Below are 25,371 nucleotides of genomic sequence, written 5' to 3' on the forward strand. Positions count from 1 at the left end.
TGGAAATTCCTGATCTAAAGTACCAAACATTTACAAGAAAAAATTAGGGTGTGGGTAAGCAGGAGGATTTAGAATTTATGAGGCTACCTTTATGCATCACAAAAGGAGTAATAAATGGCAACATTTTCCCCCTTTTGCAGGTCACCTTTATAAATCAGGCCCTTAAAGTTTGGCATGGTGCACTATTGTCAGCGATCTTTTCTTGAGTTTTGAAGTGTATGGTTTTGAGACAGTACCTTTCAGAATGTTCTAAGTGCCTTTTTAAAAAGACAAAGATGATTGCTTTCTTCAAAGAAATAAGTATGTGTAATCCACTGTTGGGTGTTTTACTTGTTCCTCTCAGTGCATCATTCCAGACAGGTGTGTGTTTGTCTGGCTGTGCGCACATTCAAAGCCAATGTAAAGCTGAACCAGTTAAGCAGTACCCTGCATGCTGTGGGCAGCCCTCCCTCCGCTAAAACATTTCTGTGATCAAAAATTGTGTACAATACACATCTACCCATACATCTGTCCAACAACCGGTATACAGAGCCCAATCATTTAACTATTAGAACCATATATTCACTAGACAAGCTGCATAAAAAATTTGCAATAAATTTGGGGCTGAACACTCAAACACAAAATATCAACATCAAGCCCAGTGTTTAAATCACCAGTTAGTATTCATGCCTCATCCTGTTGTCATTATCGTGTTCTTTCACTTACGAGATTAAATCATGTTGCAATTGAAATCACGGGATCTTTGCCATACATCAGTGGGAACAAGATTTGTCCCATAATCTTAAAAAAAAACCACAACTTTAAATGATTTAGAGTCCTAGACATCTTAATAGTCTGCTTCCCAGTTTTGCATGTAAGGCTGAGTATGTCTTCAAATTTCTGCATGTGCCCTATTCGTTAGCTGATTGCAAATGCAGGATTTGCATGCATTTTTATTCCTGTTCAAGTCTAAACAGACATCATGCCATTGTGATGTAATCTGGCTCAAAAACACCAAATAAAACAACTCAATACACTGAGGGTCAATTCTGATTGACCTACACTGATGGGCAACTGGGAGGATAAGTTAGTGCAGGCTTTATCCCCGGACATTCATGAATACTGCTAATTTAATAGGAATTAGAAGCAGACAATTGGAAACAGGGTACATCTACCACCAAGCTCGAGGTGTAGTTTCCAACTTGGGTAGCCATATGCATGCTAGCTTTGGTTCATTTGGAACATTAAAACCAGAAATGTAGCAGTGGCAGCACAAACAACGGGACAGGCCAGCCGCCCTTAATACTGTCCCACCCGGGAGATCTACCGGGGATGCTATTCCAAACAAGTAACTGGAAATGACACCTCCAGCTCAAGTGTAGGCATACCCTCAATCAGATTGGCCAGTTTTACTCAAGAGAGATTATTTACATAATTAGTTTTTAAGAGGATATAAATAATTTAGGGTGGGATCTGTTGCCTTCACTGGGAGCAGAGCTAGGCCAGCCCTGAGGTCTTTTGAAAAACTTACCTTAAGTTCCAAGCGAGACACTTATAGATTCTACTGAAATTGTGTTTCTTCAAACGAGGCAAGAGAGCTTTATTTCTTAATATTTATTGCAGTTTGGAGAAAGGCTGTGTAGAACCAGAAATCACACTTGAATCTGTTTACAGTGAGAGCTGAACAAGATATTAATAAAAGTTGGCATCTGCAATAAGATTTTTTAGAGCCCATTAAAATACCAAAGGGATTAAACTATGACTGAGTTTTTTTATACCACGACCTACTATAATGAGTCACTGGCATGGAAATCAATGTATATCTTTAATGGAAATATCTGTTAACTCTATCTCATTGCAAACTACCATATGTCATTCATTTCAGACCCACTTTAGCTCTGTCCCACCCATTCAAACCTGGTATTAACTTCTTTTTTAGGACGATAAATGACTTGACTCTTTATTTATGTTCACTCTTATGCCACTCAGACTGTGAATATGCCCTTTGCTCAAACTAGTCTGCTAACTGCACAAGGCCTTGTCACCCCCCTGCCCACCCCTTCACCCCCGCATGGTTGACTCCCACCTAAGGGGAAAGAAAACTCCAGGATGGATAATCAAAGAGGTTTCTCTCGCAGAGTTTCCTCCTCCTCATTCTGTCAGGGGTATGTGACTTACCCATCTCTCCTGAAAAAGAAGCAGGGGGACTGTATCCCAAAACCAGCAGGTCCCAGGGGATTCACAGAAGCCAGGCCCATCTGAACAGAGCCCTTGTGCCTATGCAGGATCTCTCTGCTGTTTGAGAGCACAGTGCCTGAAGGAGCCATGCAGGCAGGACATCCCCTACAGCCATAGACTGGGTAAGTTAATGGTGACTATATGCTGCAGGTAGTAGGTGTGCCTTCTCCCATGCCCTGCAGCCTGAATTTCACAGAGAGGGAACAGTGCTGTGAAGGTGTCACTTCCAGGCTGTTCCCCATCTCCTGCCCACCAGGATCTCAGCCTCTTTTATTTGTGGAGATGAGAAAAGTGCCTAGAGCTGAAGCTGCAGCAGGACAGGCTGGTGGAGTTACAGCCCCCAAACTGGAATAAAGAATTCCTTCTCTTAAACAGGTGCAAACATTGTCTGGTGTAAAGGAACTTGTTTACTAAATAGCCTTGTCACGCCAGGACCCTGAGGAAAATGAGCTGTGTCTTTCATGAAGCTATCCCAGTTAGTCAGCATTTAGCTCTATCATCACAGTCAACTAGCACCTTTATGGATTTTCCTGGATAAGCACTTTTTGTGGGGAGAGGCGGGGGAAGAAATTGCTTTCTCTCAAAAATGCCTTTCTGTCAGAAAGCCACCATGCTGTCATCTTCCTTACCTGAGCCTAGTCTTCTCTGAGAGTAACAGGATGACAAAGTTCACTCCACGCTGGTTCCAGAATAGTGGAGTGAACAATTTCACCCTAATGAAGGGGAAAAGGGTCGCGTTTCAGGGAGAGCATTTCCATGGATGTGCGTGCTGCTCTGATCTGGGAAGAGGCAGGCAAAGCACAATTGGATCCATTAGGCTGAGCCCCAATTAGTGATTTTTATATTCTATTAGTGTCTTTTATCACAGTAATGAGGATTTTAATACCTCATGAATTCTGAAAAGCCTGTTGTCCTTTTTACTGAAGGTGTGAGTGTGGGAGAGAGTGATAGTATCTAACAGGATTAGACAATAGAGATGATCGCTGATGCGCAACTATCATCCTCCCATGGGCACTGAAATGACCGATTTATTTTATCATGGTGGGCCAAATTCTGCCCTCACTTTCATTAATATAAATCTAGACTAAATCCACTGACACAAATGAAGTTATTTGGATTTACAGTGATACGACTGAGCACAGGATTTGGCCCATTCTGAGGAAATTATAGTATAGTCAGAAGTCAGCAGAGTTATTTCAAATGTTCACCAGTGGAACAGAGAGCAGAATTTGGCCCATTCAGTCTGGGAGCGCAAAGTTGTAAAATCTCATTCCATGGGCAAGTTAGTGATAGAAAGGTAAGGGAAATGCCATTTGATTTGTAAAAATCTATAGAATTTTACTGGTGTCCCTCTCTGTGGGACAGCAGGGGGGCTCACCGCCCCCCTCAGCTGCCACCTGCACATCCTCCATCGGTGGAAATTTTCATAATATAGTGTTGTTGGAAATGGATCGAACTGGGTGTCATTCAAAAGCCCTTTCTCCCACAAATACAATGGTACCAAACATGACACAGCTAGAAAAATTATGTAAATTGTTTCCATCAAGAATCATACCACTGAGTTTATAGATAAGATTACTTATTTTAAAAAAACAAAAAACAACAAAAAAAAAACTTAATCCCACATCACTTTCAGGTTCTGGTATTATTATTTTTATGCCCACCTGTGGGCCAGGAAGGCCAAGAGTTATGCTGGGAATTTAAGAAATAATTTAAGCATTTAGTTCTATTTATTTAATAAACTTGGCAACATTTATGGTCGGAGACAACAATGAGTCACTCAGAATGATTAATTGTTATTTGGTAAGCACTGACAAGGTGTTTGATTCTACTTGTAATATTGAAAGACACAGTCCCTGCCTTGAGGAGGTTACAGTCCAATGTCCCAATCCTACATTAAGATCCACATGGCAGATTGTTATGCCTGTGCAGAGTTACCACTGAAGTCAATGAGTCTTTGGGGGTGCAAGACTCCTTGGATCAGACTGCACTATTGGAACCATAAAGACAGGCAAAGCACAGGTTGAGAGACTGAGAGGTTAGGATATCTCATCAATTTAAATTTTGTAATATGTTGAGTTAAATAAAAGTGCCAGGGCTCTAAGCTATACTAAACCCTCTGCAGCAGTAAAACTTTCCTTAAGGGGGAATTTCGGTTCAGCCAGGAGTGACAGGCCTCATGGCCCCTGAGGAAGCCATGTGGCAAGGGATGCTCATGCCCTCTGCAGATATCACAGGCAGTTCTTGGGACACTCACAGATGCAGAAGATTGAAGCCTATGGACATTCCATGGTAAAAAAATTCAAACCCTACTTCCCCAATTAAAAGATTCCGAGGAGACCTAAGAAGCAGAAACTTGCAGAGTTTCCTGCCCCCATTTGAGAAATCTCAATGTACAGTAATAAAATGTATCCCTAAGGCAGGTGTTTGTCTGGAGTTTCTCTGGAGATCTGATCCAGTCAACAAACTCCCATTCATCTTCCCTGACCATACGCCATGGTGATATACTCCTTAGCATTATTCCTTATTAGTCCATGAGATGTACCTTTTGTGAGCTGTACTTTTGATTTTTTTTAATTAAGAAAGCTGAACTTTTGGCTAATAGTGGATTTTCCCAAGCCAAGTAAAGCAACTTAAAAAGAAAAAAGCCAAAGCTCTGGCAAACACATTCAGGTCAACTCCCTTGCACTAGATCATTTGGGTGGCTTTAGCAAGGCCGGTCTCAAAGAATGGTCAGAACGGATGACAATATATTATATAATATTGGAAGAATTCCAGACTACAGTATTATGAGGACCAGTTGTAATTCCTGCAGGATAAAGAATTATTAAAAAATAAAATGCTTTGATCATCCATGAATTTGGCTAACATTTAATCTAGCTACTAAATATGATATTTCCTTTTTCCAGCAGTCTTAATTTGATCTTAATGTTATTAATTAGGGCTGCAGTATTGAGGCAGGAGACAGAAAGCACTATCAATTCAATTCACATTACTATCTGAAAGCTACAGCCTATATGTTTGGTTCATATTCAGAGAAGGATAAAAATCCTCAATGAGAATCTATCCTTGAAGATTAATTCTCCATCACACAGCATGTTATAATTAATCACAGTCAGACTACTTTGCACTTATACAGCACCTTTTATCAGATCATCTCGAACTGCAAAACAAACATTAATTAAGATAGGGCGTCCTTAACAATCTTAGGGCAGAATCCTTCACTGGGGGGAGGAAAGGGATTTATATGGTGGTGGTGAGTTCTTTTAAGTGTTTCCCTCTCCCCAACAGGGCTGGCGCTTCCGTTTAGGCGACAGGGCACCAGGATTTAGGAGGGCGGCATTTTGCCACCCTCAGCAGTAATTCGGTGGCAGGGGGTCCTTCCGTGCTCTGGGTCATCATCTGCAATTCTGCGTCAGGTCCTTCACTCGCTCTGGGACCCGCCGCCGAAGTGCCTCGAAGACTGGGAGCGCGGAAGGACCCCCCCCCCACCGCAGAATTGCTGCCAACGACCAGGAGCGCGGAAGGACCCTGCGTAGGGCGCCAAAAACCCTAGTGCTGCTCCTGCCCACCACTTCCACACCAGCCTTTCCCAGGTCCAGCTTCCAGCAGCTACTCTTCAAGTAATTTCTGATCTCAACCCTAATTTCTGATCTCGGCCAGGCCCTTGGAGAGCTGGGATAAGGTGCTGTCACAAACTGAAGTAAAGGTGATGTGCAGCTGGGTGTTGTCTGTATATTGCACAGTTTTGGGCTCATACTGGAAATTTGATCACAGAGACTCTCAAGTATTTATGGGGGTTAGATGTGACTAGAGAACTAAATGCTAAATCTCAGTATTCAGGCTTTTGTGTTACTATCACTGGAGGTGAAAACTCACAGAAGACAGCACAGTGTTTACAATCACAGCCATTGCTTACAATAGACTACTGTCATACACAGTGATTGAGTCAATAAGGAATGGACTTCAGTTGAACCAATACAAAGCACTCAAACTGAAATTAAAGTGTCCCTCATCTATAAAACAGTGAGAGTCTGAAGCCTGGAAGCTGTTTTTCCTACACTAATGCGACACAGAACGTTCTTATTGCAATGCTACCAAATAGCAGGCATGTCCTACTGCACAGGGCCCCCAATTCAGGAAAACACTCCTATTCAGGATAGCAGTTAAATATGCACATGCATGAGTACTCTCCTGAGTAAGGATGGACAGCACACATGTGCTTAAGTGCTGGCCTGAGTTGGATTTGCAACAGAGAAGTCCTTTGTTTAGTGAGCATTATAGCCACATACAAACTGAACATGAATGCATAAGATTGTGCTAGAATATTGCTCACTTCAGGCTTATAAGTTTCAGGATGAAATGAAATCCATTTAAAAAATAATCTTGCCACATTTTAAAATTCCTGGGAATTGTTTTGTTCCCCAGTATTATAGAAAGTTCTTGGTTTTGTGGTCCTTTTGCCCAGCAACAGAATTCTCACTGGTGCCTGGAGAGGGCATTCTTTCCCTCTTTCCTTAAAACTAGAAGTCTTTCTAAACGATATTTTTTAGCTCAAACAGAGGATATAGACTCAATGAGGAAATTAGTGAGTAAGATTCTATGACTCACATTACCTGGGAAGTCAGAGCAATAACAATAATGGTCCCTTCGAGACTTAAAAAAAATCTATGAATCTCATTCTGAGGCCCTAAGTGTGAGGTCTCTCTTTTGCTCGCAGTCTCTTAGCAGTGGTGGAGGGTGAAACTCCTGATTAGCATTTTTCCAAAAGACACTGGTTTTCTGCCCATGAAAAAGCCTCATAAACATTAAAATAGTGACCATTTTAAAGAAATTGTGCAGCTCTGGTCTAGAGTCTTTTAATCAGGAATCAGATCCTCCTTTTGAAAAGCAGTCTGTTCTTGGTAAAGGGAACAGACGTCAGAGTCTGCCCCCACTTATAATCATAATGGGATTAAGTATCAGAGGGGTAGCCGTGTTAGTCTGGATCTGTAAAAGCAGCAACGAATCCTGTGGCACCTTATAGACTAACAGACGTTTTGGAGCATGAGCTTTTGTGGGTGAATACCCACTTCGTCAGATGCATTTCCACTACATGCATCTGACGAAGTGGGTATTCACCCACGAAAGCTCATGCTCCAAAATGTCTGTTAGTCTATAAGGTGCCACAGGATTCTTTGCTGTTTTTACGTAATGGGATTAACAGAAGTGTGGCAAAAAGTATTATTATTATTAACTATTACTAATCATTATTATATGTATTATAGTAGTGCCTCAAAGCCCAGAAGTAGATTGAGGGTCCCACTGTGCTGGGTGGTGTCCTGAAAATCTTACAGTTTAGAAAGACATAACAGGAGTGGGAGAAAGAAAATATTAATTATTATTATATTATTAAATATGAGTCAACAGTGTAACATGGTTGCAAAAAAAAGTAAACATCATTTTGGAATGGATTAGCAGGAGTGTTGTAAGCAAGACACAAGAAGTAATTCTTCCATTCTACTCCATGTTGATTAGGCCTCAACTGGAGAACTGTGTCCAGTTCTGGGTGCCACATTTCAAGAAAGATGGGGACAAACTGGAGAAAGTCCAGAGAAGAGCAACAAAAATAATTAAAGGTTTAGAAAACGACTTATAAGAGAAGAGTGAAAAAATTGGGTTTGTTTAGTCTGGAGAAGAGAAGACTGAGAGGGGACATGATAATTCAAGTACATAAAAGATTGTTACAAGGAGGAGGGAGAAAAATTGTTCTCCTTAACCTCTGAGGATAGGACAAAAAGCGATGGGCTTAAATTGCAGTGAGGTTAGTTTAGGTTGGACATTAGAAAAACCTTTCTAATTGTCAGGGTGGTTAAGCACAGGAATAAATTGCCTAAGGAGATTGTGGAATCTCCATCATTGGAGATTTTAAAGAGCAGGTTGGATGAACACCTGTCAGGGATGGTCTAGATGATCTCTCGAGGTCCCTTCTATAATTCTATGATTATTCCCATCTAGTAGATGGAAAACTGAACCAGAAAGAGTCTGAGTGAGTTGCCACAGATAATACAAGAAGTTTGTGGCAGAGTCAAGAATTGAATCCAGATCTCCTGAATCCCATACCAGGTGTTCAGAATTGTGTCATTAAACCTCTACTTTAAACTTGGTGGACTTGGTTCTCCACTGTTATGCCTTTTGTAGCCATTTACACCCATGCAGAGCAAGTAGGAAATGCTATGAGATCAGAGTATCTTTTCTACCCTCTGGGCACTCACTTTGGACAGGTGACTGCACAAGGGGGAAGGTAGTGGATACTGAGTACCCACAAGGGTAACTAAATAGCCCCTTGACAATAATTCTTTTATCTATTTCTTTCCAGGAACATGTTCCCAGCCAACCTTGTTGAGGCCACATTCAAACAGGTGAGTGTCTGCATTGATGCTACAGAGAAGCCATCTTCAGATAATGCATACAGTGAAAATTTTTAAGCAAAAATTGAGATTTGGTACTGTATATTGGTTCATATAGGCTCAGCACCTACAGTGGCATCTGATGTGAATCCGCTTGAAGTCAATGAGAGTTTTTCCACTGACTTCAGTGGCTGTGTGTTAGGCCCATAATTAGTAATCACTTTGCTATACAGGAGTGTAATCAGAATAATTCAGTTATATTAATAATCACTTGTTTTTAGGTCAGAGGAGAAAGTAGCTGGAATGCAGCAAAGAATCCTGTGGCACCTTATAGACTAACAGACGTTTTGGAGCATGAGCTTTCGTGGGTGAATACCCACTTCGTCATGCATCTGACGAAGTGGGTATTCACCCACGAAAGCTCATGCTCCAAAACGTCTGTTAGTCTATAAGGTGCCACAGGATTCTTTGCTGCTTTTACAGATCCAGACTAACACGGCTACCCCTCTGATACTTAGCTGGAATGGTTACCTATTTTGCCAGTGAATGGGATTAGGAGTGGGAGTCAGGCATGGGTTTGTTTTGTTTCCAGTTATTTGGCAATGATTCCTTCATGTTTTTAATTTTTTTAACTGCTTCCGTACAGTATGTTGATGGGCACAATATAAATCATACAATGCTTGATCCTGAGAGATGCTGTACCTTCAATAGCTGTTGCAAGAGCCCTAAACTTCTGAGGTTCAGGCCTTAAATAACTAACATCCAACTATGATTTATGGACAGGCCTAGACTGAAATATCAATGTATGTAAATCACAATAATGAAGCCTGGAGCAGTCACAGGTGCCTTGGCACATAGTGACTAGGCACATACTGTGTTGCTAGCATATGTTCTGCACCAGGAGGAAATGCAGTGTTGCCATGGTACTAAAAAGCTGGAATGCTGATGATGTCACATGTTTGTTTGTGAGTGGACTTGTAACAAAAATGTTAGAAGGACACAGTCCTGTTGATGTTAGGATTGATAGGGGTAAAATTCTCAAAAGTGTCTGTATCACTTAGTAGGAGAAGTCCATGATTTACAGTAACATTTTAAAAAGTGCCTATGTTCGTGAGTTGTGTCTTTGATTCAGAAAGTAGTGTCACACTATCCTATAAATCAGACCTGCTCTTGCTGTTCTGATATTTAGTCATTTTGGTGAGAAAGAGTTTTAAATAGTTTGTTTTAGCCCTTTCCACCAATTTAGCTTGATTTCACTCCAATTTCCTAATTCTGTGGAACATGGATTTTTGATTATCCTTAGTCCCCTGTGAAAATGATTTGAACTCCGCCCAATACATTAGATGTAAGAATATGGAAGGCAGGGAGAGAGAGTGTGAGAATACACAAGATAATTCCTTATTTGCTCCTTAATTAGAGACGGTGGCCCAGACCCCAAGTTCTGGCTGAGGAGTGCTCTCTGAACCTCAGGAAGTGGGATACACAGGCACCTCTAAGCCACCTTTGCACCTCCCAGAACCAAGAGATGACAAGGCCCTCATCAGGAATCATCAGAGCATAGCCCCCTCCAGCTACGCCCCCTTTTCTTGAATACACCAGGGATCAGGAAGGGAAGTGGTGTAGGTGCCCTGATGATAGCTCTGTGCTACCAGACAACAGACATTTGCTAAGATATGAATTTAACATTGGTTCTTAAGCCACGAACATATCAATCAGAAGGCCTGTGCCATTCTCTAGGAGCTCTTTGAGAGGGCTGCAAAAATGATTTCTGAAACTGAACAATGTTGTTGCTGATCCTGGCCCCATTGAATGGCATTAGGGAAGGGCAGAGAACTTTACATAAGTAAATCATATGTCAACAGAATCACTTTTTCCACCACTGAAAAACACTCATCTGGCAGGTGGAAGGTATTTAAGAACACACAGCAACATTACATACAAAGAAGTGAAGAAGGATGCTGAATCTAGTTAAAGCAATGTGGGAATTTATTTAGGCAGAACCTAATTACCCAAACTGGAGTTTGGGGAGGACACCTTGTCTAAAACCTTTGAACAGGTTAAGTAAGAGGAATGATTGGCTTTAATGCCCTTTCAAATGGGACATATTGCATGGAATCCTTACCTGTGGTGAGATAAAGGAAAAGTCACTGATTAGCTTTTGAGGGAGTTATTCCTAGTTACAGATGAGAAGAGTGAATATAGAGGAATGCCAAATGTAGCCCTAGCAGGGTCCAGTATGTCTGCTGCCTAAAGTTCTGCTTGTGGGGAGTTCCTGATTTTGTTAGATTTTTACAGAGAAAAAGGATCAGAGTTGTTTTTCCAGTAGCTTGGGAGGCAGGAAGCTGTTTCTCTTTCTTCTACACATGCCCCTTCCTTCTTTAATAGCCATTCTCCTTTCACAAGGCACTTTGGAGCCCATTAAAGCAAGCAGGGGACTCATTAACCCTTTAGTCCCTGATGACCCACTATAATATTCTGTGTTCTTTCAGTATCGCACCAAGAGCATTCCTATCATCAAATCTAACAAGGCAGCTTCTGAAAGCACCACTCGTCGATTCATAATATATGGGGTCCAGGATGAGAATGGATCCAATGTCCAGAATTTTGCCCTGGATATCACTCCCCCTCCAGAAGTGATTTACAAATCTGAGCCAGGCACCAGCGATGGCATGAACGTTCTGGGGATTGTGATATTCTCTGCCACCATGGGTATGTTTTAAGCATGTTGGAGTAGGTCATGTTTGAATTGATCTGTGTATTGTTGTTTTGGGGGTTGGGTTTTTATTTAGGGGAATCGGGAGTGGGAAGAGAGTTCTTGTTTAGTATTCCTGATATAATTATTTCCCACCTACCCTCTCTAAACTTCAAGTCAGAAAAAGCATGTCCTAGAAATGTACTCCAATCCTTTGGGGATGAACCTTGTTCATAATCCTTGAAGACATTTTCTTTTCATGGTCCTGATTGTTTCTATGCATGTTGCTTCCCCCCTCCCCCCTTTTCCTTTTAATTTCACTAAGCCTTTGCTTGGTTATTGTGTGCTTGCATTTGTAAGATACTGAACTTTACTTAGGTGCCTTTTGCATATAGAGGGCAGTGAGGAGCAACAGAAATGTCTACTGTATAGTTTTCACTTCTGACATTTGTTCTTTGGGCTAAGTATCCCTGTGGTTAGAGCTACGTACTGATAAGCAGTGTACCACAGTGGACCCTGCCCCAGCTCCGATACGTCTGTACCAACGAAGAGCTAGTAGTGCTCAGCATGAGTCACTCCCTCCTGAGTAAGAAAGATAGACAGACAAGGTATTTAGTGCTTGGACTAAAAACAGAGGGAAGATAACAAGGAGACTCTTTCTGTTGCCTTGGAGTGCCACCACCTACCAGAATGAATTGATATTTGTCCCAGTGCTGCATACTACGGCTGTTCAGAACTTCACGGATATAACTCAGAGCCCACCTATTTTAAAAGCACATGCATCTATTCCTTGAGAGAAAGGAAGATTAGCAGTATAGGGGATGACACAAAGCTGAGCAGTTCTGATTCTGTCCAGAAGGGGGCAGTGGTATTTCTAATCCACTATCCCAGGGGTAGGCAACCTGTGGCATGCATGCTGAAGGCAGCACACAAGCTGATCTTCAATGGCACTTACACACTTGGGTCCTGGCCACCGGTCCAGGGGGCTCTGCATTTTAATTTCATTTTAAATGAAGCTTCTTAAACATTTTAAAAACCTTATTTACTTTACACACAACAATAGTTTAGTTATGTATTATAGATTTATATAATCGATAAACATTCTAAAAATGTTAAAATGTATTACTGGCACACAAAATCTTAAATCAGAGTGAATAAATGAAGACTTGGCACACTACTTCCTATCTCTAACCATGGCTGGAACCAGAAGCTTCAGAGGAAGATGAAGAAACCTTTTAATAGGCAGTAAGAGGATAATTGTGCACAGGGGAAGTTTCTTCTTAACTCCCTTTAGTTAGAGGTTGACTTATGCCTTGAAACATGAAGGTTTATATGCCTTCCCAGACTACTGGTTTTACCATTAGTAAAATAAATCTGGATGTATCTGTTATCAATAAAAATGGAGAATTTTTAAAATCCTGTTAAATGTTTGCCTCAGTGATATCTTGAGGCATTGAGTGCCACAGGATAATCATGCATTGTGTGAAAAAATATTTCCTTTTATTAGTTTTAAATTTGCAGGTTTTTGCTTTCACTGAATGTCCCCTGGTACAGTTTTATTTGTACCATAGTTCAATGTTAGAAGTTATGTATTATCTAGGAGGCTTATCGTAATGGACTTTGAGAGCTCATATCCATTTAGAATGTTCCATTTTATCAGCCCAAAGAACTCAATAGAACTCTTTATGTTATCTAACTGCAGTAGGTTTATTTATTTATTTATTGAAATGTTCTCTAACTGGACTACAATTTGAGTGAGAGGAAAGGGAATTTTATCCCTCCCTTAGACGTGCCCATGGTCCTTCTGATAATGGTAAACTGACGATTTTCACATAGAGATGGTGATAAAAAGAATCCCTTTATCTGTGTTTACGATTCTGTGCTTGGAAGGGAATCTGTGCAGCAGATGTGGTTCCACAAGTACCTTTGATTTTACTTATTTTATGCATGCTTTGCATTAACAAAAGGAGTCAAGATTCCAGCCTGTCAGTAGCACAATTTTCTCTCCCTTTTGTTTCCACAAGATGTGTAGTTCCACCTGCATCCTAGTTGGAAACCTGAGATCCCCTAATTTTCAATGATTTAACACCCAACCCTCAAAGCATCATGCTGCCACCAACTGTCCAGCCAAGAATTACTAGACCAGTCTCTTCACTTCTAGTGTTCATTAGATTAAAGGGGTTGCATATGCCATTGAGCCATGCAAACCATTCCTCTACTCCCCAGAGCTGAGCATGCTACCTCAGCAGTGCTTCCGACTTCTGCTGATATGGGGATCAAGTAGTCAGGAGCTGAACCCTTGTCTCTGAGTAGGGGTGCACAGCCACTAGACCACTGGGCTAACCTATAACCATGTTAGCTGTCAACAGTTTTTAGATATACACACTCACATCTTGCCATAGGCCAGCTGATCAATTGGACAAAGGTAGAGGATGGTTGGTGGTTATGTCAAATTCTCCTGGGATAGTTACAGCACCAGAGGGAACTCAGCCGTGTATACCCATTTATTTCATGGTTGTAATTTTATACTTAAGAATCTGGAGACGAGCACATGTTGTGACATTCCTGAAGCCAGGAAAGGATGCAATGGAGCTGAAGAACTTCAGGCCTATATCACAACTACGTCCATTTCTACAAACTGCACAAGCGTCTCATCCTAAACCACCTATCACCATTCATTGAAAGCTGCATTCCACCAGGCAAGTCATGCACTGGCCAAGTGCTGAATATCACTCAGTACATCAAAGATGGCTTTGAAAAGGGTATGGTAACAGGAACAGTGTTTGTCGACCTATCGGCAGCATATGACACAGTGAATCACTGAAGGCTCCTCACCAAAGTAAACAACATGATGGAAGATCACTGCCTCGTACCACTGATACAACCTCTACCAGAGCACTGATGTTTTACAGTGTACTGTGCGAGAAGGAGAAAAAATGGCGGCACCACAAAAATGGCCTACCAAAAGGGAGTGTATGCTCACCAATACATTTCAGCATCTACACGAATGATCAACCAATCCATCTCAGCACAAGTTTTATCTATTCTATCGACCCATGCATCACTGCCCAAGCCAAGGATCTTGCCCAAATTGAAACTACGCTAACATTGGCACCGTCTGGGCTCTCAGTCTGTTAGCCCAAGAACCAATTATATGCTAACCCAGCCAAAATGCAAGAGCATCTCTTCCAGCTTTGGAATCATGAGGCTAATAAACAACGTAACATTGTCTGGAATGAGGCATCACTTGTCCACTGCTGGAATCCTGTCTAACTTGGGGTGACACTAGACCTCACTCTCTCCTTCAAGGCGCACATAGAGAAGAAAACAGGCAAAGTTAGCACCCAGAATAACTCTCTCAGGAAATTTGCAAATTCAAAAGGGCGAACCAGCCCAGCAACACTAAAAATTCACCAGCGGCTATATGGCTGGAAATGTAGTGCACACAATTCAAAATACTCAGCGAGGACATTAAAAGGGATGTCAGTGTTGCTGAACACATCCACGCAAGTGCACAGAAGGGCTGGTTTACCTGACAAGTTTAAACTGCCTCTGAACAAGAGCTGGCAGGTCAACAGTCAATATGCGGCAGTGGGGTTATTCCAGTGACCCAAACACATGACCTCAGTTAAACACAAACCATGGAACATCTGTCGGTCTGCCAGTGCCTGGAGGAACCATGCATCATAAAATATCTTGCCAGAGCTTCCAGCCAGGCCATATCATGTGCCTATCACTTGAAAAACATATGACTGCGATGGAAGGACAGGAGAAGAATTATATATGTGCATTAAAGGTTTGTTTTTAGATTGTGTTAGATTGGTGGCTGTGGAAACAAAAGATTCTGCTACTTAAGACCACCTATGTGTTCTGCTTCTAGGAGCCGGACAAATTGCCCATAGGGCAACCCACTTAACAGGGTATTTCTTGACCTTTGGCAGAAGCTCTACATCACCTTCCTCCTGTCCTAGGGAAAAGTGAAGGGCAGGGATCAAATGGAGGGTATGTCGATGGAGCTTGGAGGAAAAGGAAAACATCATTCCAAATACGTTATGTACGGAAATATCATAACATACATAAAAGTAATTCATTTGGCACTGAGTGCTTCATAGCAGTTCTGCTCAGTCATTGGGCCTGATTCTCATTTACATCAAGGCCCTTTCACACCATTCTAGCAAAGTAAAGGTGCTCTAATGTGGGCATAAATTATAGTGACACCCATTTTATGCCCCCTTACACTGCCAGAGTGGCATAAAGAGGCTTTAGCATAATTGAGAATCAGGCTCATCCTCTCTTTGTAACAGAAACCTGCTTTTCCTTTTTCTGGAAGCAGGAGGCTTAGCACTCTTAGCTTAGGAAGAAAGCCACATGAAGGAGTCTTCTCAATTTCAAGGTTGTGTCTGGTCCTGGCCAACTCTGCCCCAAAATGGGCAGTGGTGGCCAGAAGAGGGGTATGAAAAAGGCACATTGAAATGCACTGATTCAGGGCCTCACCTAGGCAACCTTCTAGGCACCCAGCTGGGTGAGTGTGGCCCTGTTGGTGTGTGTGAAACGGGTAAGAGGTGAGAGTCTAGCACAAACTCTGAAGAATTGGAAATCATCTTATAAATCACAGAGAGTAAAAACTTTGCTTGGAAATGACCATTTGGGCTTCTTACCTAATGGCTGCAGAAAGGGGCTTGTGCAAATGACAGTACAGTAAACTGCTGAGGTTTTACTGTTGAACATTTCTTGAAATCATCCCTTTGTGTATTTGGTTGAATAGTGAGGTCCTTTAAGACAGTGGCTCTCAACCTTTCCAGACTACTGTACCCCTTTCAGGAGTCTGATTTGTCTTGAGTACCCCAAGTTTCACCTCACTTAAACTATTTGCTTACAAAATCAGACATAAAAATACAAAAGTGCCAAAGTACACTAGTACTGAAAAATTGCTGACTTTCTCATTTTTACCATATAATTATAAAATAAATCAATTGGAATAGAAATATTGTACTTGCTTTTCCATGTATAGAGGAGTATAAACAAGTCATTGCATGAAATATTCGTTTGTACTGACTTTGCTGGTGCTTTTTATATAGCCTGCTGTAAAACTAGGCAAATATCAAGATGAGTTGATGTACCCCCTGGAAGAACTCTGTGTACCCCAGAGGTACCCATACGCCCTGGTTGAGAACCACTGCTTTAAGAGACCACTGAGTCTCATACTCATCATTCAGCAGCCTCCAGTCTTACCTACTACGTCTCCTGTTGCCAACACTTGCCATACTCAGACGTGAAAAAGTTTTCTTGTAAGCAAACCAGTTATTCCTGTAAAATAAGAGGTGATCCATTTCCCCTCTTCATCATTCTACTAAGTTAGAAAGCTAAGACTCTTGTAAAGCTGCCATGACTTAATAAAGCCAGTCTAGCTTTAAAAACTGAACTTTGTAATTCACATTTTGTTAGCATAAATGAGCAACACTGTTAATATTCATCTATCTGTAAATTTTCGGACACAAAATCACATTATATTTTATTAACAGGCATATAAACCCACATCCTGCACGCACTGTTATTGTGAAATTGCTGGGTCTGACATCTAAGCGGCTCACTCCTCTCTCTCAGGAGGGGATTGTCTTGGAACCATTACAGTCTGGGACCTGGCCTGCAAATGCAGATGTGCGCTCCAAGTGACAGACCATGGGCCCTCAGTCAAAGCAAACATTCTGTCTATCCAGAATAAGTGTTAGAATGCACCCCCCTCACAACTTCATTTTCTTGTAAAATCCTCTTCAAACATTAATTGATTTCGTGCAGTTTGTTTCTGAAATGCGTCCTTGAGTGATTAACATGATCCATTACAATCCTCACAGGGGGTCACTGGAACAAATTAGTTAAATAGGAACATGATAGACATGTTTATTATTAGGTATACATTATTAAAACAACACCATACAGAAAGTATAGAGTTACATAACTATTCTTGGAACTAGATCCCCTATCTTTATGACTGTTGGTTGCTATGAATGTGTTTGTTTTCTTTGCTGAGTAGTTTTGTGCAGTAGTTTGGCCCTTCCTTGTATTCATGTGCATTTGCTTGATTCTGCTAAGGCTGCTAAGCCATGGTAGCAAAAAGGACCAGTTGTGAGAGTGGCTTTTATCATATAGATGCTTATCCACTAGAAACTGGACTGAGACCAAATTAATTTCACAGACTTCAGATAATGACTTTTGGTCACTGCCAGTCGGGGCTAGATTTAAACTGGTGAGCCAAAAAAACCAAGGCTCCTGTTATCAATCCTACCCTAAAATACACACTCTCTCTCTCTATATATATATATAATGTCAGTGTTGTTGCCCTCTAGTGACTGGTGCATAGAAGGTGAGGGATTTCCTAGTGGGAACTCAAAAGAGATCTCCATTAGCCTAAGTGGTAGGTGTTTGTGGAGCTGAAGAACCAAGGGCTGTCCCCCATGCCTTATATGTGTTTGTGTGATTTATATCTCTGTGTTTCTACAACACAGCAATTTGTTGGATTATCCCACTACCAATTACCTAACCCAGCTTGCCACCCCACACTTAGATCACTTTGAGTTGCCGTAGAAAAGGAGTGTGATGGGGATTTTTAAGAGTAAATGAGAATTAAAACAATAATGCGTTTGATTGCAGGTATAATGTTGGGCAGAATGGGTAACAGTGGAGTTCCCTTGGTCAGTTTTTGCCAGTGTTTAAATGAATCTGTCATGAAAATAGTGGCAGTTGCTGTGTGGTAAGTAGCTGTTTTATCAAGCAAAAATAAAAAGTTGAAGTATATTTCAACAGAAAAAAATGCTCTGAGATGATGTAATCTTGTTTCCAGGCAAATTCATGAGGGACAACCACCTCAACTTTGTATGGCGCTAGCATTTGAAGGAAATTATACAAACATTCCAGGCCAGATGCTGGTCCCTGGCTCTGTTCTCTGTGCACCACTCCAGTGGCATAAAGAGGACAGAGAACTGCCTCAACACAGATGCCAGGGATTCCCCTAACAAAGGGGAATTCCCGGGTGCCATAAAGCAACATATTTAGGTCTATGCCACCTGCTCCAGATGAAGATGGCATGGCCAGTGGTGTGGGCAGGGGCATGAAGGGACAGAATCACAGTGCACCGCCCTCTGGCAATCCCCAACCAGCAGAGTAGGTCCTAAGGTACTACTCTAGCCAACATAACTTAGAATGTCTGTAAATTAGATTGAGGGCAAGTTTGACCCCAGATCAGGAGAATGGAAAGGTGGCTTAGACCTGGTCTAACAAAAGTTAGCCCAGTAGAATTCATCTATTTTTAGCAGAGCAAGGCACACATCCATACTCATGTCTGTCTCCTATTGAAATAACCTCAGTTATTGCAAAATTGCTGTTCTCCATTCTGGAGCAGCGCAAATCCCCTACTGGTGTAGTTATACCAACACAATAGCAGTGTGGATATAGTCTGACAGAGAAATAGCTATACTGGTAAAAAGTCACCCCACTACAATTCCAGCTGCACTGCTCCCTGTCTGGTAACTTTTTTGACCAAGGGGCAGAGTGACTGGAAGTTCACTTGGCTTTAAATGTCAGTGCATGTTTCAGAGCCACACTTGTGAGGTTACAAGCTACCTAATGTAAGAGAAAACATAAATCCTTACCAATAGAAGAAGTATGGCCCACCTTCATTCCCAATCCCAGGTCCCATGCAAAGCACAGCTCAGACAGACCTAGGGATGGGTGTGTGCATGTGTGGCTTTTAAAATATAGTTGACATTCTCTCTTTACATCAATGTTGCTAATTTAAGAATGGCTCTTCAGCACTTTTGTGAACATTCTTAATAATGAGTAAATATTGCTACTACATAATTAATACATTGTAGTTATATAGCACCTTCCCTCTGAGGAGCTCAAAGTGCTTTACACACAACAATACTGTGAGGTAGGAAAGCATCAGTGCAGCAGCAGCAGTGCCCACCTTATAACTTGTAGCTGAGAGATTACAGCACTCGCCAGGAATGTGGGAAACCCAGATTCAATTTCCTCCTTTCTTCCAGAGGGGGTGAAACAATTTGAATGGGAGTCTCCCACCTCGCTCTCACCCCATGACTGTTCCATTGTGGATAAATACTTAAACAGTCATGAGGGGAGAGAGAGAGAGAATGACTCTGTAGTCCAGAGGGTATAGACCCTGCTCCACTCACCCTGCTCCAGTCACTGTTTCATTATTTAGCCACACTGGAACATCTTCAGCAGGAGACAACGTGAGCAACGTCCCCTCCCCACAACCAGAGTATCCCATAGCATAGTGGTTAGAGCAGTCTCCTGAGAGGTGGCAGACTCCTGTTCAAATCGAGAGAGGAGGGACCAGAACTGTGTCTCTTACATCCCAGGTGAGCATGTTATCCCCTAGGCTGTTATAAGATGGCTACCAGAACTACCTCCTCTTCTTGTTGGATTCTGAATGGGACATTATCTGGTAGGCAGCCTCTGAGCGTGCCTTCTAGATCAGGTCCAACTTAGGTGTCTGAGCACCTATCTTGCCCTGGTTTGTGAATCACACTGGGGCTTAGGCAGGAGATAGGTATCCAGACCTCAAGAGTGAGGCAGCAGTGCATATGCCCAGAGGCAGAAAACTAGGCACCTAGGGAATTATAACCCTGAAAACTTAGATGCAGAGTGAGTTTAGGCACCTTCAGGATTCAGCGATAGTTTCGTGGGTCACAGTGGATCCAAACCTAGTGCCTTTGTGGATCTGGGCCTTAAATACTATTGTGATGGGAACCTTAAAATGAATACATTGAGGGAGATATTAGCTATACATTGATTTCATTAACAAATTGTATTTAAGTGTGTTGTATGTGTCCTACTGGCCAGTCAGTAGAAAACAAAGTAGCAGCCATGTTAGTCTGTATCCGCAAAAAGACCAGCAGTACTTGTGGCACCTTAGAGACTAACAAATTTATTTGAGCATAAGTTTTCATGGGCTACAGCCCACTTAATCAGATGCATAGAATGGAACATATAGTAATCAATTCTATGCATCTGATGAAGTGGGCTGTAGCCCACGAAAGCTTATGCTCAAATAAATTTGTTAGTCTCTAAGGTGCCACAAGTACTCCTGTTCTTTCAGTAGAAAACAGTATCATTGCTAATAATTTGATATAAAAACATTTTCCCAGAACTCATGAATGGAAAAGGAAGAAGAGTCCAGTCCCGCAAGGTGCTCCTATGAAATTCTGAACACCCTCCATGTTTATTAAACACTGCATGGACAAGTCCTAAGTCTGTACTGAAATGGAAGTGCAGGAACTTGTTATCTCACTAAATTGTTTGGTAGAAATAATCTGTCTCAGCGATAAATATCTCTCTCTCTTCACTTAGGTATTTTCCTTTTGGAATAGTGTTTCTTATTGCTGGCAAGATCTTGGAAATGGATGATCCTACAGCTATTGGGAAGAAACTGGGCTTTTATGCCATTACTGTGGTTTGTGGCCTGGTGGTTCATGGCCTGTTCATTCTGCCAATGATGTACTTCTTTATCACCAAGAAAAACCCCATTGTTTTTATCAGAGGGATTCTTCAAGCCTTGCTAATTGCTCTGGCCACATCATCCAGGTATTAAGCACTGATATTACTAAATACGTATGAGGTCCTAATTAGAGCTGGCTGAAATTTAGAAGTTCAGGTTCGCAGGAAATGTCAATATTTCAAAATCTGATTTCATTCCGATTCTGAACCTGATGAAAAAATAAATATGGCCCCAGAATCTCAGCAGCTACTGAGTGAAATTGCTGCTATTTGGTGGGTGACAGCTGTGAAATGGACAAGAATCATGTCAGTTTCACTCAACAGATGCTAGGGCTTCCAGAATTTGTGGTCCAATGTGCTAATTACTGTCCATAGTATATAACCATCATTATCCTCATTCTACCAATGGGTAAACAGAGACACAGAGAGGTTAAATGACTTGCCCAAAGTCACATGGAGAGTCTGTTCCAGAGCTGAGAACAGAACCTAGGAGCTTGGATTGTCTCCTGGTCTACCTAGTCTACACTGCATCCGTGTGTTCCTGAAATCATAATGGTTCCAACTAAGGCCATAAAAATTAAGGGACTGTCTGCATCTCTATTATAAATTTCATTTTACGGGATGTTTATAACATTTAATAACTTGCTAACTGAAATATAGTACAGTATATTTTGCAAAGTGAAATCAGGAGCAAATTGTGTTTTGGGTGGCTTTATAAGTTCTAATAAAGTTTGAAAGTTTAAGACTTTTTTTTTTAAGTAGAACAACACATAAAAGTTTGTAGCTTCAGATGCGTTTGTATTCCCCAGACTCACAGATGATGATGATCTTACAGTCATAGATATTAATGTTGGAAAAGACCTTTCAGACTCCCTCTCAACCCTCTCCCCTGATCCCACTAAGATTTCCTCAGTCCTGGTTCTGAAAACCTATAGTGCTGGTGACTTAACATCCTCACTAGGTCATTTATTCCATTACTTAATTCCCATTACTGTAAGGACATTTTCTTATCTATTCATCCTGTATTTTTCCTTCTTTAGGACTTGTGCCTCTCATTGGTTTTACCTTTCTCAGCTCTTTAAAAAAAAAAATGTTCCTTCCTCGTCTTCCAGTTTGTACTGTAGAAAGATAATGGCATTTTTCACCAGGTTAGATTCCCATACTTACCAAGTGTGGTCATACTGGGGCTTTATAAAATAGCACAGTTACTTCCTTTGTTGTACAGTAGTTTCTCTTCCTTCACATTTGTGAGTTCATAGCCAATGCATTATCCCCCTGATCTTTTCTGCCTTATTGCTTTCTAAACTGCTATTTTCTCTTTTGATTGAAGCAAGTCATTATTTCTTCCTAATTGTATTATTTTTGGTTTCTCTCATCACCTGTCTGCCTCTATTTCTGAGCCTATCAGATCATTCTGCAAGTATTAGCTACCTTCTCTGTAGTTTAGTCTCTAAGTGCACGGGTTGGTCATGATATCATGAATTTTCCAAAGTTTCTTTTCTAAAATGTACCAAAATCATAAGTCATAGATATATGGCAAAAGTCAGGCCTGATTTCTAGTGACCAAACTACAGACCCAAATGTCTAAATTGTTTTTTGTGTTTACATAGCCTTCCTTGATAGTCTGCAATGCCAGTGTGGACAAAGGCAGAAAATTGTGCACATTCTCAAATGACTCTGTGCATAGCTTTGTATGCTGCATGTACAATTGTCCGTTTGCAGCAACAGATGCATTTTTTTTGCAAGTGCAATGTAGACTTTAAAAAAAAAACCCAATACATTCTTTAGTGTTTTTCCTCTTAAATTGTAGCATCTTGTGATCAGATAGTTGAACTTTTCACCTTGGTTACAGTGAGAAGATTAAACACTGCACATAACTGAGTTGTTGCCAAAAGAACATGCACAAATAATTGGTTTTGGAAAGTAAAGCTGCTCCTCCTGACAGTCATCACATCTGTATCTGATTAAGTAATACTTGCCACAAAGGCAACATATTAATATTAATAATACAGGCATTGGATAATCGGATCATTTTAAAGCAGAACAAAAAGACTGGCCTACTAATGTGTCTCTACCGTATGTTTCTGCATCAGTGCATGCCTACGTCTAATGATAGACAGAAAACTGAAAATCAGTGTTCTTGTATTAAATCCAGCCACCACCAGGTATGGAAAGATTTCTTTAGTTAAAGATCATAACTATAGAAAAGACATACTGTGCACAAAAAGTGAGACAAGTCACTCTTGGGAGATTTCCCTGTTCATGTCAAGGGCCAGCTGTTTTCCTTGCCTATTACTATTAGTTATTACGGTAGCACTTGGAAAACCCACTCAAAGATCAAGGCCACACTGTACAAACACCTAGCAAAGATAGAGTGTAACCTTGCTGGAATGGAGACTAAGTGTCAGACAGGATATGACAGGTAGACAAGACAGACAAATGGGAGTGGGAGAGTGCAGATGGGAAGGATGAAGTGTTTTAAATACAGATTATACTAGATAAAGCCATGGCCAAAAAGAAAATTATTCATCACCTGTCTCTTTATATGTAGCAACACTAAGGTAGACTATGACAAAGTTTAGTGAGTCTCTAGTGGATAATTCATCTTTTTACTGAATTTAGTGTTAGTGAAAAATGATGGAATGATAGATCAGGAATCTAAATACATCTAGCTAACCACAAATCAGGTAAAACAAGGCAGTGCCAGTGCAAGCCTCCCCACCTCGACTCCTTAATTTGCCTTATCTTTGTTTTCCAAGGAGCCTTTCTGAGGGTCATTCCCCATAGCTAATTTAGTTCTTGGCACCTCTGCCAAGCCTGCAAGTAAGTTTGCCATTTTGTGGAAATGGTGCTGGTACCATTGGGATGTGAACTCCTGTCCACTGCAGGAACTGTAAGCCACCAAACAATCATCTCATTGCAATGACTTCACTGCCCTAAGCATAACTGGAACCCATAACCTGTAAGTGAGGGGTTTTCCATCCAACACTCAGTCCCCATGTGCTGTCCAGTTTTATCACTTTAGATGCCAATGACATGCTTAGTATTTGTATGGAAATATCAAACATATAGGGCAAAATTCTGACTTATTTGCACATGTATATTGGTGGAAGGCAGAAAGGGCAGAAGTTTATTTTCCCTCTTCCTTATCCCCTCAAACAGTGCACCCATACAGGATCATAGTAGAACATGTATTTGTTTCCTTATATGCTTGGCAGGGGGTCCCAGTGGCATACTAGGTAGCATTCCGTAGCCTCAAGAGGGCGTGGCCAGCTAGTTTGGGTGGTGATCCCAGGCTCTTAGGCCCTTGGCCATTGTTTGGCTTTGGTGACAGGCACTAAGGGAGGTGCAGCAATAAGGTGTGGTCCAAAGTATGCTGTAGCCAGGCCCCTCTGAGCCATCCTGCCTTGTTTAGTTAGCTTGGCTCCAGGAACATCTGTCACTGTTACCATTCCTCGACCCAAGCGCCTCTCGCAGCCTGAAGGACAGAATTTAGCTAATAGATAGAATGCCCCTTGGGTTGATTATAATTTCCCTAGGACATGTAGAGGTCTTTTTTTCTCCATGGTCATCTTTCTACAGCATCAGTGAATCAAAGGCAGCATCTTCTCAATAGTGCATCCCATCAAGAGAAGCAGTTCTCTTTTCCTCTGCACACAGCACATAAATAAAATATGAAAATTTCAAGGGGCTCTTGCTTCTTATGAAACTCTGAGACCTTGGCTCTTGTGCGGTGTAAATTAAAAGACAGATTTAACCAAAGGGGACGTAACTTAATTCTAAATTAAGTCAGCTTGTTGACTTTGTGGAGCAATAATAGGAATTAGGATTCATTTGCAAGATAAACTGGCAGGGCTAAACAGCTGGAGAAGGAGCTTTTTCTATAGAGACTGTCTCTTCTATTTCTTTGTGGCCTATATTAGAGCTTTGCATGACTGAAATATTGGTTTGTATTCAATCCTTGCCACTGTACAATCACCAAAATGGAGTGGGATTAATCTATAGTTGTTTTGCAATTGCTTGTCAGTAATACAGTCCTGAGTGGGACAAGATGCCTCCTCTCTTTACTAAAGGCTTCAGGAAATTCTGAAGCATATTTATTTTTTTAAGAACAGTGCTTTGCATTTGGCCTCAAGATATGGGTTAAGTGTTAAAATCTAACAGTTTCCTCAGCATTTGACATTAGACCCCCAAAGCTGCTTTCACTAACACTCAGTTAGGTCAGGTCTACATCAAGAAGTTAGGTCAACACAGCTACATCACTGAGGGGTGTGAAAAATGCTAGATTTGAGTTTCATTTAAAACTGTAAAGTTTAGGACAGGCTTTCAGAGAGTAGTGATCCTTTTGATTGAACTTGGGCCAATTTTCAACAGAACCTAGCACAGTCTGTCTATGATTCCCAGTTGAAACCATGCAAAGCTCAGTAGTTTCATATCATATCAGTGGCTTTATAACCTATTGGACTGAAAATAGGCCCCAGAATTAAAAATTGTGGGGTTTGCTGAGTTTTGCTTTAATTTCCAGATTTGTTAGAGCCTGAAACTGAAAGCAAAGTT

General features: G+C 41.3%; 1 protein-coding gene across 1 annotated transcript in view; it reads left to right on the forward strand.

The window, feature by feature from the left end:
• Positions 1–25,371, forward strand: part of SLC1A7 (solute carrier family 1 member 7) — a 91,322-nt gene that overhangs the window by 51,923 nt on the left and 14,028 nt on the right. The window contains exons 4-7 of the mRNA XM_030572419.1: positions 8,576–8,618; positions 11,096–11,315; positions 17,947–18,046; positions 20,668–20,901. Of these exons, the coding sequence (XP_030428279.1) occupies positions 8,576–8,618; positions 11,096–11,315; positions 17,947–18,046; positions 20,668–20,901 (597 nt within the window). The remainder of the gene's footprint in view (positions 1–8,575; positions 8,619–11,095; positions 11,316–17,946; positions 18,047–20,667; positions 20,902–25,371) is intronic.

This window comes from Gopherus evgoodei, chromosome 8, assembly GCF_007399415.2.
Source record: "Gopherus evgoodei ecotype Sinaloan lineage chromosome 8, rGopEvg1_v1.p, whole genome shotgun sequence".
NCBI classification, from domain to species: Eukaryota; Metazoa; Chordata; order Testudines; family Testudinidae; genus Gopherus; species Gopherus evgoodei.